Source organism: Sardina pilchardus, chromosome 24 (genome assembly GCF_963854185.1).
Source record: "Sardina pilchardus chromosome 24, fSarPil1.1, whole genome shotgun sequence".
Classification (NCBI taxonomy): domain Eukaryota; kingdom Metazoa; phylum Chordata; class Actinopteri; order Clupeiformes; family Clupeidae; genus Sardina; species Sardina pilchardus.
The window spans coordinates 10,279,727-10,298,774 of NC_085017.1; the positions used below are offsets into that span (position 1 = coordinate 10,279,727).

The window sequence follows — 19,048 nt, forward strand, 5'->3', positions numbered from 1 at the left end:
ATGGCTTGTCTTGTTTCTATTGCATAATTACTTATAGCTAAAAATATTCAGTAATTTGAATACTTCATATTGATTTTTAAACTATTACACTTGTCTTTAATGACATTATAGGGGTGTTGTGTAGGTCTAATTGAGAGCCTGTCACTTTAAGAGATACGTGAAGTAGCCTAATTATATTAACCTTCATTCTTGAGGAAAGTAGTCACGCATAGTTCAAGGATATCCGTTTTCATTGAATAAAATGAATGTTCAAAAAATTAACAAGTCAAAGAAAATATTGCTGGGATCATAGAAAAGATAAGTGTCTTGCAATGTTATTTTGGTGAGCACTAGGCTACTGTACATTAGCCTAATGATAGACATGACGCGTGAGCTAACGGGATAGTTACCTTGATGTAAAAGATTGCCGATAGGCTGTGTAGCTTTTTTCGGAAATTGAATTAAACACTACAGTAGGCCTAAATGAACTAAATTCCAGCCTACTGTAGGTAGGTTACCGTGGCATTGTGCTCACTTTTTCCTTGGTTGGAAATGTTGGCTGCTTATAGCTTAACTTATGATTTGGAGTTTGGTATATCTGTTATATCCAATGAGTGACACCCAGCGCTCAACATAAAACTTTACGGCATTCTCCTGATAACGTTAGTGGAATAGCCTAGATTTAATGTGAACGTGTAGGCCTACATAAAAAGACGCAGAGTGGCTACATGATACAGCGCATGTTTTGGGGTGAAAATGTTGCGCCCTTTAAAAGCAGGTGTAGCCTTATCCGAATCATGGTTAAATCCATCAATTAGAAAACAGAATTAGTAAGGTAAAGTTTTGTTTCATAGTAGCCTTCCAGCTTGTGTCAAAAGCAGGCTCGGATGAAGCTGGGAGGAATTAAACACGCGGTTACCACACCGTAGTATCAACCGTGATAATAATGATATTCGAAATGAACGCGGTAATTGTTATCATCAACATTTTTATCATGGTTTACCGTCACACCGGTAATCGTTACATCCCTAGGGATGAATCTGTGTACCGTATTTGTGTGGAGTGTTGTGGGATGAATTTGTGTATATTGCAATACTGTGGGATGAATGTGGGTCTTTGTGTGCAGTGTTGTGGGATGAATTTGTGGACCGCACCTTTAACTTTGGTGAGAGTCTCCCAGGGAATAAGGGGAAATATTTCGACTGCAATAATATCCATGGAAGTCCCTCTATAATTTCCCTCTTAAACTTCTCTAATAACTTATTTTCTATCTTATTTTCAGATACATTCTTATCATCAGTGTTCTTACAGGTATTAGCTTCTTACAAGCACTTGGAATTAGCAATACCCAGCTTTGCCTCTAGGGGTGACAAACACTGAACATGACAGGGCTACCTACATAAAGGCATGGAGCTAGAGATCTCAGACAAAAACAGTGCGGCAAGCAGTAGTGGGAATTTGGGAGTCGGATCCAAAGAGACAAGGGTTTGGATCCCAAAACGAAAACAGCTTTCACTTCATAATATAGACCACACGCACACACGCACACGCACACGCACACGCACACGCACACGCACACGCACACGCACACGCACACGCACACGCACACACACACACACACACCTTAAACAAAGCTGGACTGGAGAGGGCCCTACTCTGCCTTGGTTACTACTAAGTTATTATTGGCTCGGGAAACTGAAGAAAAGAAAGGTAAACACTGCTCCGAGACTGATAAGGTGAAGTGGTCACTACAATGGGCATTTGACAGGCCAATTTAAGATATGAGAGGTAAATATATACTGGGATATTTCTGTGAGGGCCATTCACATATTGAAAAACGTCGATACTAACCTTTACAGGCCTTTTAATGGTGAAAATAAGCGATTTATTTCAACATAGCATATTTGCCCCATAGGTTTACACTGTAGAATCATTTGAGGTTGCTCTTAAACAATGTCGCCCATGATGAGTTGTCCGAACTCTCAGCAATACTTAAACAGTTCATCATTTAAAACACTGCATAATACAGACCCATCAAGACACACACACACACACACACACACACACACACACACACACACACACACACACACACACACACACACACACACACACACACACACACACACACACACACACACACACACACACACACACACACACACACACACACACACACACACACACACACACACCATCTATAAGTAGCCAGCAGCACAGACACACTCCCTCCTTCTTCCATTCACACTCAGGAGCCCAGACACACGCCCGCAGGCCTCCTCCCAGCTCAAGGAAATGAGTCGGAGGTCAGGAATGAGGGGCTTTTGTAGGTAGCCGAGTCTGCCGGCCGACGGCTGACCACACCAAGGTCACAGGCCTGATTCCCCGCCCAGAGAGCACTACTATTGCAATCCAACCGCACATCCTCCATCTATTAAACCCTTCCTCAATAAAAAAACAGCTGCTGAATCACATCCTCATCCTCATCGGTAGGGTAAAACTAACTTGTCTCACGGTGGTCTAAACCCCCAGGTCACGTTTTCCTATTATTAAGTGGCTCAACAGTCTGACACTTGAGTGAATTTCGGCTTCACAATGAATGGGAACATTCGATATCAAAAGGACTGAAATGCAACGTCGCTATGAACATGAAGTGCTAGCAAGCCCGGATAGGTTCAGGACAGAGGTGGAAGTTGGGTCATCATTGTACCTAGTATATTTGAAGTCCAAGAGCACAGTAGTATGAAGTCTCATCCTTGCCTGAGGCTAAGGCAAACTTCACTGCTGTTTCATTTAGCTACCTGACAAAATGGCCCTTTGATAGGGAGATTGAAAGGGGGAGGGACAAAAATAGAGGGAGACAGAGGGCAGAGAGAGAGAGAGAGAGAGAGAGAGAGAGAGAGAGAGAGAGAGAGAGAGAGAGAGAGAGAGAGAGAGAGAGAGAGAGTGCAAGTGAACGTGACTTACCATAGCCATCTTGCGCTGTTCTGCGAGCTTCTGAAGCTGGTAGGATTTATCCTCAGCCTTTATGAAGCCCTTCTTCACGTCGTCTTGTGCCTGGAGGACAGACAGAGGAGGGGAACAGCACAGGAGAGAGAGAGAGAGAGAGATGAAGCTGATGCTGATGCTGCTCCACCACACTGACACAACCTGCCACACACACACACAATCAGGATTTATGCCACCGATGCCTAACTAGCCGCTCCGGGGTAACAGCGTTGGGGCAGTGTCCACAGCTGAGTCGACCCAGACATAGTTCTAGAACGTCACCCTCTCCGACCCAAACCCAGTTCTAGAACACCACCCTCTCCAAACCAAAACCCAGTTCTAGAGTGTCACCCTCTTTGACCCAAACCCAGATCTAGAACGCCACCCTCTCCGACCCAAACCCAGTTCTCGAACGTCACCCTCTCTGACCCAAACCCAGTTCTAGAACGTCACCCTCTTTGACCCAAACCCAGTTCTAGAACGTCACCCTCTTTGACCCAAACCCAGTTCTAGAACGTCACCCTCTCTGACCCAAACCCAGATCTAGAACTTCACCCTCTCTGACCCAGATCCAGTTCTAGAACGTTACCCTCTCCAGCCCAGATTCAGTTTGATTTGTGACCGCTGCTAACTCTAACCCTGTCCCAGCATGCGTGTGTGTGCGTGTGTGTGTGCGTGTGTGTATAAAGTATGACTGGGGTGCATAGAACAATGTGTGGGCCTGGGCATGCGCGCATGTGTGTGTGTGTGTGTGCGCAAGACAGTACACGTTTGGCACGTTGGCAGTGTGTGAGCAGATGTGAGACTCAAAAGTATATGCATGTATACACTTCTTAATGCTTGGACATATGATATTGCGTATAAGATGAGTGTGTGTGTGTGTGTGTGTGTGTGTGTGCATGCTCCCAGGGCTGGCAGTGTTTACATGCGTCTGCTTGTGTGTGTGTGTGTGTGTGAGCAATGATACCTCAACAAACCATAAATACAGAGTGCAATGTAAATATAAGCGACATGGTATTGCTTATACAGAGACTGACACTGTTCTATTGAAGTCTCCTCCTCAAGTGAAAAATAGGTGCGCTTCACTCCTTGGACAAGTAAACTAGATCCTCTGTGATCGTAAACAGAGGAGAAAAGCACTCTAAAGCGTTTACTCTTTCTAAATTTATGGGAGGCAAGTTGGTAGAGGTCTCTTCATCATCTTGATGTCACAGGTCTCTCTCCGCATCGCAAAGACATCCATGCCGCCTTTCACTTAACAAAACAGGACCCCTCGATATGAAACTCAGATTCTGATTGGGTACACAAATATACCACGAGAGCCTTGGCGAGCCGGTTCCAATACACTCAAATACCTCAAATCTTGCGAGAATCATGAAGCTTACCTCGTCAGTAAATATAGTTCTTTAGAGATAGTTTTTGCCCTTTAGTTAATCTCTCACCTCTACAACAAAAGCATTTGCATTGTGTACTAGGGGTAGGCTGGGTGAACCCTGCCTGAACTTCCTGCGAATTTGGATTTCGCCCAGCAGCTCAGGCTGGAAACCTGCATATCTATCTCCTCTGTTCTCTGCCAGAACCTTTGGCTCCAATCAGAAACTAGCTTATCCAAAAGACGTACCGGATCGTTGGTCTGATTGGTTGAAGAAGGACTATGAGCGCACAGAGTCATTTAAACTGTGCCCATTGATCACGCCTCTTGTGCAGTAGACACAACGCACAGCCTCCCCATACAAATGGTCAATCTTAAAGGATTGAGCTTAGTATGGTGACAGCCAGACTATACTAGGGGTATAAGTTGAGAGAAGTTTGCTATTTACAACAGCAGAGTAAGATAAAAACATCACGACTCTAGAGGGATCTCTACAGTCGCCAAAAATACCTGAACCTGCATAGTGTACCTTTAAATACCTAAACCTGCATAGTGTACCTTTAAATACCTGAACCTGCATAGTGTACCTTTAAATACCTGAACCTGCATAGTGTACCTTTAAGAAAACAGGAGGCTTGAACCAGCTTTTTGGCAAATACAGCACAGTTCCATGAGAGGTATGAAGACTACATGTTGCACAATCACTATGCCATTGTATAGCAAAGGACATCTGCTGCTTAGAGAACACTGCATGTTTGAAATTTGTTCTTCTTGCTCAGTCAGTAAATCAAAGTTCTCCCAACAGCCAGGTCACGGTTCAATGCTTCGACAGCATTCACACTGAGAACGCGAGTCACTTTGGCTAAAAGCCTCGGCCAAAATTAGCCACATTGTTCACGAATGTGGGCATATTAGAAGCGCTCCTTGCATTCCAGGCACTGGCAGCATGGCAACATTTGTGGCAGACAGGAAGGTTGCACAATGTTGAACATCACAGCATTCTAGTGGAGGTGCGTGCTAGGCAGACAAGATCGTTGCGCAAAGTTGATGAATGTAACAACGTCACTTTGGCAGTGGGAGTGTGTCAAATAAAAATGTGGAAAACCAAAAGCAACATCGTGTGTGTGTGTGTGTGTGTGTGTGTGTGTGTGTGTGTGTGTGTGTGTGTGTGTGTCCGCTCTGCTATTTTTATCCTGCTGACAGTCACAGGTTTCTTTGTTCAGCTCAGCTGTAGACAAACAAAACAAAACCAGCCAAACCAGGCACTCTCCTCTCCTCTCCTCTCCCCTCCTCCACGTGTGCTGACAGTATTTATGTTGACGACAGAAACAATCTGTGGTTCAGATCAAAGAACCAGTGTGTAACCAGACCCATGGGAGCAGAGCGAAGGTGTTAAAACCTGGTTTCAGATGCACCTGACTAACATAAATGTGGCAGCGAGAAGAAATGTAGTTGCGGTGTCCAAATGTGTACTTTGTGTATGCGTCGGCACAAACTGTGTACGTGTGTGTATTTGTACAAACTGTGTGTATATGTATGTGTGTGTGTGTGTGTGTGTGTGTGTGTGTGTGTGTGTGTGTACACACAAGCTGTGTATGTATGTATTTGTGAGTGTGTATGTATGTATGTATGTATGTGTGTGTGTACACGTACAAGCTGTGTGTGTGTGCTCAGGTGCTTGTGTGTGTGTGTGTGTGTACCTGGTGAAAGCAGTAGTGCAGGGCGAGTGGGTTGTCCTGCAGCAGCTCCTCCTCCTGGACGCTGAAGAGCCACTTGCGGAGGGCCAGGCAGGTGCCCGGCACGGCTGACGTCAGGTTCTGCACATACAGCTTATGGGGGAACTCATTAGGGGCCAGCTTACGCACTACAGAGAGAGAGAGAGAAGGGAAGGGAAGGGAAGAAAGAGAATATAGATAACGAGAGAGGGAGAGAGAGAGGGAGAGAGGGAGAGGGGGGAGAATGGAAGAAAGAAAGAAAGAAAGACAGAGAGAGAAAATACAGATGATGAGACAGAGTAAGGGGGAAAGAGGGCAAGAAAGAGAATACAGATAATGAAAGAATGAGAGAGAGAGAGAAAAAGAGAGAGCATTAGAGACAGAACTAAATGTCACAGACCAGCCTGATGAATACAAGGCCAATCTCCATTACCTACTAGACTATCTCTATCTATCTATCTACAACCCCTTTCAGACAAATGTTGCACTCCAATCCATTCCTGAACACACCATGAACCCTCAACACCAGAGCACAGTCTGAGCTTAGCTGCACAACTAGGTGTTGCCTTCCCTCTTGACGTCAAGCCAAATGACGAGAGAGAGAGAGAGAGAGAGAGAGAGAGAGTGAGAGTGAGAGAGAGGGAAGGAGAAACAGATAAAAAGTTTTTTTTTTTTTAAAAGAAAATCTGAGGCAGTTTTTCCAACTATTTGGACTTCTAAACTGAAGAGCACCAGGCAGACACCCAGTCTCACACCCCAACGCCCTGACCGGCCGCACTCGTAGCTAAGTTACACAGGAAGGCATCAAGAACTGTAATGAGGAACTGAGGAGCGAGAAACGGTGGGACCGTGTGCGCGAGGGAAATCTCTCCGTTCGTGCAGCGTAAGAGGAAGAAGAAGAGCGTACGTGTCGCTGTCACATCTGGCGCCGCTAGATTCCATTGATTAGAGTGGAAGCTCATTGGTGCAGCAGACACTCCAGATATGTGCCTGGTGTAGCCGTCCTGTTAAATTCCATTTCTTAAAGAGAGCATAGAGGAGAGGAGAGGAAAAGAGGAGAGGAGAGGAGAGAGAGGAGAGAGGAGAAGAAAAAAAGAGGAGCAGAGAAGAGAAGAGGAGAAGAGAGAAAAGAGGAGAAGAGAAGAGAGGAGAAGAAAAGAAAAGAGAAGAGAGGAGAAGAGAGCGAGAGATATTTCTCCCCAGTATCTCCCTGGCTGGCTGTATATATAGACGTATGTATATATATATACATGTGTGCTGGGGCAGTGGTGTTGGTTGGGCTCTGGAGGGTGATTTAGCTCAGCGACGGCAGATGAAGAGGCTGACCGCAGCAGCCCTGCTGAGATGCTTCAGCACAGCTGGAGCCAGCGGGGCCCCACAGCAGCCAGCAGCAGCAGCACCTGGAGCAGGCAGCTGGACCCCAGCATCTGCCTAATGACTAATAGCCCAGACTACTGGAGGGGGGGGGGGCACTCTCAGGAGATGTAAAGGGAGGTTTTGGAGGTGGGGGTGGAGGGGGGAGTGCAGCACTGTTAGGAGATGTATAGGGAGGTTTTGGGGGGGGGGGGGGGGGGGAGTGCAGCACTGTTAGGAGATGTATAGGGAGGTTTTGGGGGTGGGTGGGGGGGGGGGGGAGTGCAGCACTTTTAGGAGATGTATAGGGAGGTTTTGGGGGTGGGGGGGGGAGTGCAGCACTGTTAGGAGATGTATAGGGAGGTTTTGGGGGTGGATTGCAGCACTGTTAGGAGACGTAAAGGGAGGATTTGGGGGTGGGGGTGGAATTAAAGGTAGAGGGGGGTTGCAGGACTGGGGTAGGGTTGGGGGGGTGGAGGTGGAGGGGGGGTGTAGCACTCTACACCACTACACAGCGACCATCACGCGCAAGTTTAAATAGTTACAGCGTTCCCTGTGACGTCACATTGTCACACGACAGGTCGGGAATGGCGAGTATAACGAGCCTGTAATGCTTCTGCGTTGATTCGACAGCACAGCCCCACAGAGCTCCGAGTAGCCTCGTACCCCCTCCGAGCCCTGTGCCGTTGCCTCGTGTGCACCTCCGATAAGGTGGTGCAGATCGTAAAGCAGGCTGCTTAAAAGCAAGTGCTAGTTCACTGACATAAGATTTGCAAATAAACTCATACAACTCAGCTAAACTCATATCCCTGAGGGCAAACCGAGGCAAACTCGGTTCCATGTAACTTTTGGTTTAGTATATTGTTAACAAAAAAAGCTTTCTTTGAACGTTCCTCTGAAAACATTTCAAATGGCAACTCCTAAATCCAGCGACCATGTTTGTTTTCAGAGGACTACCCTCTCAGACGGTTTGTGTGCGTATGTAAATGTTCGCACTCACAGGCAAACAAGTTCTTTTTCTTTTATAAAACATTCTACTGTTCAGATTGAAAATGGTTGTCGAATTGTTAAAATGCCAATTCCAAAGTCCAGCGACTTGTTTGCAGAGAACTACCTTCTCAAATGATTAGTTTGTGTGCATATGAAAATGTTCACAGTAAACTCAAAGCTATCGAAATACATTTGCGTTTGCTTGTCATTCTGAACACACCCCAGGTATTTCAGGATTCCCAAACATTTGAAATATGACACTGAAAAACACCCTGAAGCAAACAATCAATAACAATGTAATTCTTCCCTTTTCTCATGACATGATCGGTTGAAACATGTGTATGGCCGTATGTGTGTGTGTGTGTGTGTGTCTTTGTGCTATTTCGGTTTACCGTAATTTATTGAGTATGTCAACTTTAGCCACCAGACAGCTTAATATCAGGCTATAAAACATAGACATGTGGTAAACTAACCACTAGAGAACAGATTAGACTTTATTGTCTCCAAATGGACACATTTGTTTTTGGCAATCGAGAGAGGGAGAATACAGTGGCTACACCACAAAAAGTAGAGACTACACTTATACTTACAGAGACTACATTTACACATAGAGACTGCATTTACACACTTACCGTAATTTCCCGACTATTAGCCGCGTCTTAGACATTGATTTTGCAAAATTTGTTCAGCTCTGAGGTTAATACAGGGGGGCAGTTAATATGGTGTAACTATGCTTTTGTTTCTTTTAACTTGCATAAAACACTGTCCTGCGGCTTGTACACAATGCGGCTTATATTCGGGAAATTGTTGTAGGGTCACACACACACACACACTAACCGGGCACTATTCATACACACACACAAACACGGCACTATTCTGACATAGCACGCACAATGGTTTTATGAACCACATATTGAATATGCTACTGCACTACGGTACCACTCACCAAAAGTATGGTTGATGACCTCAAAGAGGGCAAAGTAGCTAGCCATGATGCTGTCCATGCCCACCTTCATCACCAGTGCCTGCGGAAAAGAAAGAGCGCTATTGGCCGATACGATTCCCACATAATAAAGACGATAATTACTACTGGCTGATATGATCGTCACATAATAAGAGGAAGAGTTACTATTAGCTGATGCGCTAATCACATCATAAAAGTAAGCGTGTGATTAGGTAGTGTGTGTGTGTGTTCCGTACCTGGTACACCTGGTCAGTTGTGCTGTTCTTGCGCACCCGAACGGAGATGGTTGTCTTATCTGGCAGGGCAATACGTAACTCCACATCTGCCACGCCGTTGTAGTTCTAACACACACACACACACACACACACACACACACACACACACACACACACACACACACACACACACACACACACACACACACACACACACACACACACACACACACACACACACACACACACACACACACACACACACACACACACACACACACACACACACACACACACACACACACACACACACACAAATGTGTAGGAAAGATGTAGTCTTTTCAATTTTAGGCAAAATTAGGTACTTAAATGTACTTTTGAACTTAATTTGAAACTATTGTTTTAAGTTCATATAATGTTCCACTATAAGTCGCTTTGGACAAAAGCGTCGGCTAATTCCAAAAAGATAAACAGTGTTCCTTTATCATGCACCGTTGATCATGTGCTAGCCCTTTGTGACATAACAATGCCGAGAGATAAACTGAAGAAGTTGAGCTAAACAGAACAGGTTTCATAGATCTGAAACAGATCAAGCTGACAACATGCCCACAGTTTAATGGTGGCAGAGCTCATGACTGTGACATGACTCTCTCTATCTCTCTCTCTCTCTCTCTATCTCTCTCTTTCTCTTCCTCTTCTGTTCACACACACACGCACTGATAGCATCTGTTGGCTCACATGTGTGGACACCAGATTCACTCGTGCATGGCCTCACGCCGCTGTACACACATTTGATGAACGTGGCAGATAATGCAGCTAGCGATAGCGTTAGCCGCACCACGTTGGGAAACACCGCAGAGCAGCATCGACCCCCCCCACCGCAGCTTGGCCACATCTTACCTCATCTGATTCAGTCAGGAACTCCTGCATGATATCACACTCGCCGATCACCCGCACGGAACACACTACAGAGAGAGAGAGAGAGAGAGAGAGAGGGGGGGGGACGGGGGGGGGACGGACAGACAGACACAGACGGAAAGGAAATTAGAAAGACAGGATCGGACAAAGAGAGAGGCACTTAACAGGTCTCCTATCTGAGCTGTGGTTTTCTGATAGTATGCGTCACTGCAGAACAGGTTAGCTGGAAATGTTACGGCGCACATAGCCGCTCCATGTTAATTCACACCCTGGGTTCCTCTTCACAGCCTGGGTTCCACTCCTCTTTTTGACTTCTTTCATTTATTCTCTCTCTTCTCTCACTTGTGTCTGTCACACATTTACTCTTTTTGCCATCATTCATTTATTCTTGATTTCTGTCTGCTTTCATTCATTCATTTGACCTTCATCCTTTCCTTCTCTCTTTCTGCTCTCCTTTCATTCGGTCAGGTGTCTTTATTCGTCTCCTTTTTTCATCATCATCTCTTCCGTTTCATCCTCCTTTCCTTTAATCTCTCCCTCACTCCTTCATCTCACTCCTTCATTTTTTCTTTTTGCTGTTATTCATCATTTCCTTTTGCTTTCATTCATACATTATTACGGTCATTCCTTCTTTCTCTTTCTTCCGTTCCCTCCATCCTATAATTTTCTTTTCTATCATTATCTCCTCTTTCATCCCTTCTTCACCTCTCCCACCCCACAAACACACACACACACACACACACACACATCCAGTTTCTCTCTCCATACTCCTCCAAGTCCCTCTCCTTTGGTGCTTGTTAAGCTGATGCTCGAGACAGGGAGAAGGCACACACGTACACACACGCACGCGTAAACACGTGCACACAAACACGCGCAAGCGCACGCACGCACACGCATGCATACAAACACACACACACGCACCTCTCTCCAGGTACTCCTCCAGACCTCTCCTGCGTGCGTCCAGCTGTTGCTCGGACAGGGAGAAGGGCCACTTGCCGGGCAGCTTGGGGAAGTTGAAGTTGCTGAACTCCCTCTTGAGGTTCTGGTGCAGGATGGCAAACTCGCGGTAGCGCTTCGAGCACAGCTGCCTGCCTGACATGTACACATTATACACCTGCGCAGAGCGGCAGGAGAGAGAGAGTGGGAGAAAGAGGGAGAAAGGGAATTAGTTAGTGCGTAGGATAGAGAAAAAGAGAAAAGACATCTTGTCGTAATCATATGCAAATTACAAAACACAAAGTAGAGCTACAGAGCTACAGAGTAGGAAACACAAATGACTGAAAGGGTCTGCTTGATAACCCCAGTGACATGCCCTTGAAAACGGTTCTGTTGCTGATGGTCTTTGCCCACAAAGCTTGTTTTGTTGGTGATTTTGTTTTTGATGGCAAATAGGCTTGGTTGTTGATTAGCCACAGTGCGAAATCCCCCACCTATAGCACTAGGAATTTAACGCCTCTGCTGTGTGTATCAGAAATAAATACCAGCATTGAATACACTGCAGTTCGAATGTAAAATGCCAACGTGTAGGATTACAATGTGTAGATATGACTATACTCGCAATATGTGTACTATTATGCAATGATGTGCAATGATTGATGATGGGCACCTGTGTCTTCAAAAAATACTACATTTCCATTTCTGCTTTTTTGCAGTCTTTGGAATTCACCTGAAGTTTTGAGGTCAAAGGAAGATTTGAGGCTGACCTGTCTAGTAATGTATCTTTGCAATACATGTTTACTCTACACAAAGTCAGCTGATGAAAACAAACTGCAACGCTATTAACTTAATAGTTAATAACCAACTATGTACTTTGGCTTCTATATAGAAAAAAAGACAGGGAGATAGATGCAGACAGAGAAAGAGAAAAAGAGAAAAAGAGAGAGACAGAGAGAGAGTGTGATTCTACTGTGCTATCTGTAACACTAGCTTTGGCAACACTGTGCCCAACAGTCATGCTAATAAATCTCCTTTGAATTTGAATTTGAATTTGAGAGAGAGAGAGACACACACACACACACACACACACACACACTAGCAGTGACACACACACACTGATCTGAGAGAGGTGACTCATCCACAGAGGAGGTAGGTCACTGCTGCAGGTGTTGCTCTTCAGCAGAATCCTGCCGTCCAGCTCCAGCTGCAAAGCTCCAGCTCTCTCGCCTCCATTTAAATCCACAGAAAAGGCACATCGACGAGGCCAGCTAAGCCGTACGGCCTTCACAAAATAAGTTCTGCAAAGGTTACAGCCTATGCATATGATTCAAGCCTCTTAATGAAACCAGGGGAAATTATACTAAAAAGTTCAAAAAGAGCTACACGCAGTCGCAATTAGCCTTCCTCGGGCGTGAATCAGTGAAGGTAAATGAAACTCATTAATGGCTATAAAGCTGGTGAGAGTGAAAAGCACCTCGACTAAAGTGGAGCTTTAGAGGGGCCTCAGTGCTTCAGTGCTTCAGTGAGTCAGAAGCACATTTTGTCCTGCGCACTATAGGTTAGACCATTTTAATGAGGTTCGCCGTAACACCGTGAGTAATCTGATATACGTGAGTCCAGCGCGGGGATTTCACAGCATAGGAGCCCATACAGAGGAAAAGAGGCAGTCTAATGTTACAGAACTGGAAGTTGGGAAGGAGGTGTTAGTGATAGGCTACACTGTACATCTAATAGCTGCAGTTAATACATTAGTTGAATAACAGATCCCTCTAAATAAAGTACACAGGGACTTATTGGCCTTCTCAACCTCTCTCCTTGATCCTCGGTCCAGCAGGCTCGTTCCCACTGATCTATAAAGATCACTGGATAGACTATCCCATTGTTGCCGACCCATCATTCTTTATCTAGATCAGTGGGAACGAGGACCGAGGAAGGAAGGAAGGGAGGATATATAAAAAGACGAATGAGAGAGGCCCCCCATGAGGGCAGTGCCGCCATGAGGCTCCTGAGAGTCAAGACTCCACCCGAGTTTAAAACACACTGTTAACCCATTGGAAGTCACTTTCACTCACTGCATGCATTCATCCATGTAAAACCTTGAATAAATAAAATAAATGATGAGTCAGTCCTCTCTCGTCCCAGGAGGCGATACTGTAAGATATCTCGATTTTACTTCATTTGTTTGAAACTCGGAATACGTGACTGACCACACAACACGGGTGCTTGGCGAACGTGTTGGCATAGTCAAATCGTCCATATGACCAAATCCCTGGGAGGAGACACGGAGCCAAAACAGATAAAGCCCTGCCGACAATAAAGCCCTGACCCACTTACTGAGGACAGGGAACGCAGCCCTTCCACCACATGAGGGAGAACTCTGGCATTAGCCTAGCATTAGTTAGCTCCTCAAGCGCCGCCTTAAAAGCTGACCCTTGCTTCGATTGAAACGGTGACGCCTCAACAAAGTGTGTCAACAAGCGAGGATGCCAGCTGATGACGGAGGAGCTTGAGCGCTGCGCCGTGCCGAGGGCACACGTGCCCGGAGAGAACGCTTAGGCCTCGATTATACTCGCTTGTTGACGCGCGCGTGGGAAAAGCTGGGGACACCGTGGACCTGTGGTTGTTCTTAATATAGTTTCTAGTCCACTTGGAGTCCATCCATGGGCAGTTGGTGGCCTTGTGGCGTAGTGGACGAGCGTGACTCGGCAAGGTCGCAAAACATTGGAGAGCGCACAGATGTCCGCACAGTCATGTGGCTGCGATGATGAAGTTGTTATCGCTCGGATCCTTGTGGAGCCTCGCATACTTACAGGGGCAAAATAAAGCATCACACTGGGCTTGCAGATGGAAATACATATCTGCACTAGGGGTGTAAAGGCACAGGTATTTGTACTGAACCACTTAGGGACAGGATGTGTACTGAATGCAGTCTTCAACAGAGGGCTTTTTTTTGTGTGTGTGTGTGTGTGTGTGTGTGTGTGTGTGTGTGTGTGGACCAAGTTTCAAAGTTGAGTTCCCACACAAACATGTTAAGTGCCAGACCATATCTCAGTTTAGTCAATTAATGCCTGAACACATTTGACGCCTTTTTCAAAACCCTATTCCGGCTTAGATGTGTTGAGTATCAGCAATATTGTTAGTGAATGTCAGACTAGCAGTACTTAACAGATTTACTGTACCGAAAATGAACCGAATTGTGATTTCAAGACCAAGGCACTTACTGAATTGTGATTTTTGTGTACCATTACACCCCTAATTTGTCCTATACCATATAGATCACTTTGGATGTAACATAACGTAACATAAATGGACTTATGCAGGTGCAGCTTTAGATAGAAGAGTCAGCTTAATGATATGAAAATGTGTATATATGCATGTATGCATTTATGTATGTATGTATGTCTGTATGTAAATCTCCTTCCTCCCACATCTGGACACTGTGCATCTATTGCTGATGTTAAAATTCTACATCTCTTCAGTCTGTCTGATGTGTTCTCACTGCTCATTTAGTTTTTTTAGTTCCTCTACGTAAACAGGGTCTATAAATGTATGTTAAGTACCCTTGGGTGTCCTGAAAGGTGCTTTGAATAAAGAGTATCATCACGTTGTTTTTCAGTGCAGTTCATCGGTCTGTTTGTCTGCGGTTACATAAAAATGGTCTGGGATTATGCAAAAAAAACCTACTAATTTTCAACGAAGCTTGTTGGAAACACGTAGCATGGACCAAGGATGAACAGAGTGTTCTGAGTGGCTTGACTCACTTGGTTTCAATTCTGCTATTGTTGCAAGATACTGCCCTTTGGTCTACTCTCTCCGTCCACACCATTCCTGATTCATGTTTCTAGTCATTTGTTACATTTACGCCTCTACACTACTTGAGCCCCTGAAGCAGAATAATCTGAATAATATGAAACGCTCGTCAGCCTCGTTTTCATTTGAAAACTCTGACTTTGCTTTCTATTGTGCACGTGGGAATCCACAACAACTGACAACAATAAAACCCACACTCCCTCCCTGATTGGACCTTATCAGTCAGACGTTTCCTTCAGTGACTCGTCGTCAGGGCACATGCCGCTATTCCGGAAGAAAACAATAAAAAAAATCACCTCCTAGTCATGGCTCACTTCAACTTCCAGTGGTTACAGCTCGTTAGGAGTTGTTATTACTAATTATCCTAACTAGATGAGACGCAAGGGAACATTAGCGATTAAATCAGTTTAATTACATTGTTTTCAATTGGAGCGTCCTGACAGTGTGCGACAAGTGTCATGCTCTGCTGTGCAGCCCAATGCAACGCAATGTTCTGAGCAGAAATGTTGTCGGACACCATGTTTCTATTATCTTTCTGTTGCTTACGTTGCTCTGCTATTTTGAGGAATATTGAGAAATACGACTGAATAGAAGGATCACATTTGACGGATTCAGTGTAGACAGAGAGCCTTTAACGCTACAAGACAGTCGCTCGCTTGGACGCTGTCAGGACGCCATCTTAGCTACTATTATTACACGGCTGCTGCTGAATGCTCCATTCACTTGAATGGGCCAGATGTCTGCTATTGCTCGATGACAGACCGTCGCTAAGTATAATAAACCGCTGACAAGGCAAATGGGTTTTGTGCTTCTTACTCATGTCTTTTATATCACTCCCCAAGTAGTCCGGTCAAATAAGTCCCTTCAGGACGAAGCAAGCAAGCTGGCACGTCTGGGTCCTTGGCCAACCTGTCAGAACTTATTTTCCAGATAATGGTCGACGTTCCATACGTTATCCCATACATATCATCATTTTGTGGCTCTGTGCTAGTCTGGCGATCGCCATACTAAACTCAATCTTTTAAGATTGAACATTAGTCTGGGGAGTCTGCGCTTTATTTCTACTGCACAAGAGGAGTGACCAATGGGCATCGTTCAAATGACTCCGTGTGCTTGGACAGTCCTTCAACCAATCGGACCAACGATCCGGTGCGTCTTTTGGATAAGCTAGTTTGTGATTGGACCTAAAGGTCGTGGACAGGAAGCAGGGGGGATAGATGTGCAGGTTTCCAGCCCGAGCTGCACGTCAGGCAGGGTTCTCAAAGCCTAGCTCTGTGCGACACTCACTCAATCACTCACCACAAACCTCTCGGTGTCCTGGTCGTCCTGTCGGGACTTATTTTCCCGATGATAACCAGCGTTCACTACATTAATATCCTTACTTATTATCATCATCATGAGATGTGAATTCACTTATTTTCCCAATAATGACTCACGTTCTATACGTTATCCATTACTTACTTATTAATCATCATCATGTGCTGTAAATTCAGCGTTCGGTGGCTCTGTGCGACGACACTCACCACAAACCTCTCCGTGTGCTGCTCCACGTGTTTGTAGGAGGGGATGGAGATGGGCACGGCCTGCCGGTCGCTGTAGTCGTAGCTGGGGGGGGTGCCGCCCTCCTCGCCGGGCTCCAGCCCCTCCACCTCGTGGGCCGGCACCGACAGCACGGCCAGGACCAGCTCGCGCTCCCCCGCCCGGATCAGGTCCACCACCTGCTTGTGTGTCGCCCCCTCCACGCTCACGCTATTCCTGAGAGAGAGAGAGAGAGAGAGAGATATGGGGGAGAGAGAGAGAGAGATATGGGGAGATAGGAAGAGAGAGAGAGAGAGAGAGAGATATGGGGGAGAGAGAGAGAAAGATATCGGGAAGATAGAAAGAGAGAGAGAGAGAGAGATGGGAAAGAGGAAGGAGGAAACCAAAACAAAAACTGTTAAATTCTTGTGAAATGATGAGTGAGTGAGAGAGAGAGAGAGGAAATCAGGTTTTCCCACTCGTACACTAAACCGGCAGTTGACACCTTCATACCACCAACACCATTGAAAAACATTCAGATTCTTCCCGACAGTTCTTCCAGCCTCGGCTTTAAAGAGAGCAAGCCCCTCTAGCCTATATTTTATTCAAGAAAACAGCATGTCCATCATCTTCAACCTCGCAAAACCCCAACTCTTCAAACGCCATGATGTGAGTTTATGTGATGACATAGACACAGCACAGAGAAAGAAGGGGGGGGGGGGGGGGGTAGAAAAGCAGCCAAAAGAAAAACAGAAAAAAAGAAAAACAGAAAAACAGACCCAAGAGAGAAAGGGACAGAGAGGGAGGGACAATAGGTAACAGGGAAGGGCAGGGAAGCGGGAACCGCAAAGAGAGCGAAAAGCAGAGGGAGGTTTATTTGTTTTCAAAAGCAACTTTACTAATTATAGGTCAGCGCTGCCAGGGATTACTACTGAAAGTAATAACTAATAGCAAGATTAAAGCTCACTGTTAAAGCTTGCCACATTGTTGCTGTTGCATCATGTGTTTAGATATTAACACTATTACTGTCAATTGGCCTTACCTAGATAGGTAATAGATTAAGACACCTAGTTTTTTCTGTGTTTTATTCCTCCATGTTCCCTCCACACTTTGTATGACGGCTAGGGCAAATAAGAATGTCTTACTCATCATGCCAATAAAGCATTTTAAATTTGAATTTGATTTAAAAGGAGGACAGAGAAAGAAAGGAAGAAAGAAGGAAAGAAACAAACAAAGAAAAAGAACAAGAGAAATGAAGAGGAAGAGAGAAAAGGGGCGGGCCGTGGCGTTGTTTGCCCTTTCCAAACGGAGGTGGGTTGGCGTGGAGAGGAGCGGCTGCCATATGCCACCGCCTCGCCATCATCACTTATTCATCGGACGAGACGAGCGGAAAATCATGATGTGTGCGTGGCCACTGTGACAGAGACCAGAGAGACAGAGAGAGACCAGAGAGAGAGAGAGAGAGAGAGAGAGAGAGAGAGAGAGACAGAGAGAGAGACATACAACGGGAGTGGGAGAGAGAGGAGTGAGGGATAGACAGAGAGCGCAGGAGACAGAGAGTGGCAGAGAGAGGTGACAGACACAAAGAGAGAGAGAGAGAGAGAGAAAGAGAGCCAGAGAAAAAGAGAAGGGTAGAGAAAGAGAAAGAGGCCGGGAGAGAGAGGAGAAGAGAAGAGGTGACCGTAAGGCCACTGGCACTCTGGCCTCATATAACTCATGAATGAACATGATGTAAGGGAGATACACACCTAGGTACCGGTACACCCACACACTGTCATACTATACACTACCCCCCCCCCCCCCAAGACACACTCACACACAACCCCTCAACACAGCTAGGTACACCCACATACTGTACACTGTCCCACAAACTAATCCATATAATAACAGTGTGCAAATTACACCGCAAAATGGACATGCCACATACAGCCTTAACACAGCCAGACACCCCCACATACTGTAAACTCACCTCATCTTACACACACACACCCCACCCTTAACACAGCCAGACACCCCCACATACTGTGAACTAACCCCACCATACGCTGCAGGGTGGACTGGCTGCTGTGAGTGTCCATTACTATATCCACCTAATATACAAGAAAGACAACAAATAAAGCGCTTAGTGGGGCCAGTAGGAAAGCATGATTAGCCATCTCACAACAACAAGCCGATTATCCCCTTTGCGCTTTTTGGAAAGTAACTTTTGACATCCTGGTCATGGTAAAGTCTTTTCTTTGCAAGTTCCTGTTTGGGGGGGGGGGATTGGACAGAACGTCCACTGGCTGGA

At 45.7% G+C, this 19,048-nt stretch overlaps 1 protein-coding gene across 1 annotated transcript in view; it reads right to left on the bottom strand.

The window, feature by feature from the left end:
- The window catches only part of snx27a (sorting nexin 27a), a 33,743-nt gene that overhangs the window by 7,204 nt on the left and 7,491 nt on the right, over positions 1-19,048 (bottom strand). The window contains 7 exon segments of the mRNA XM_062528949.1: positions 2,947-3,036; positions 6,040-6,203; positions 9,344-9,422; positions 9,598-9,702; positions 10,477-10,541; positions 11,416-11,608; positions 16,764-16,995. Coding sequence (XP_062384933.1) covers positions 2,947-3,036; positions 6,040-6,203; positions 9,344-9,422; positions 9,598-9,702; positions 10,477-10,541; positions 11,416-11,608; positions 16,764-16,995 — 928 coding nt within the window.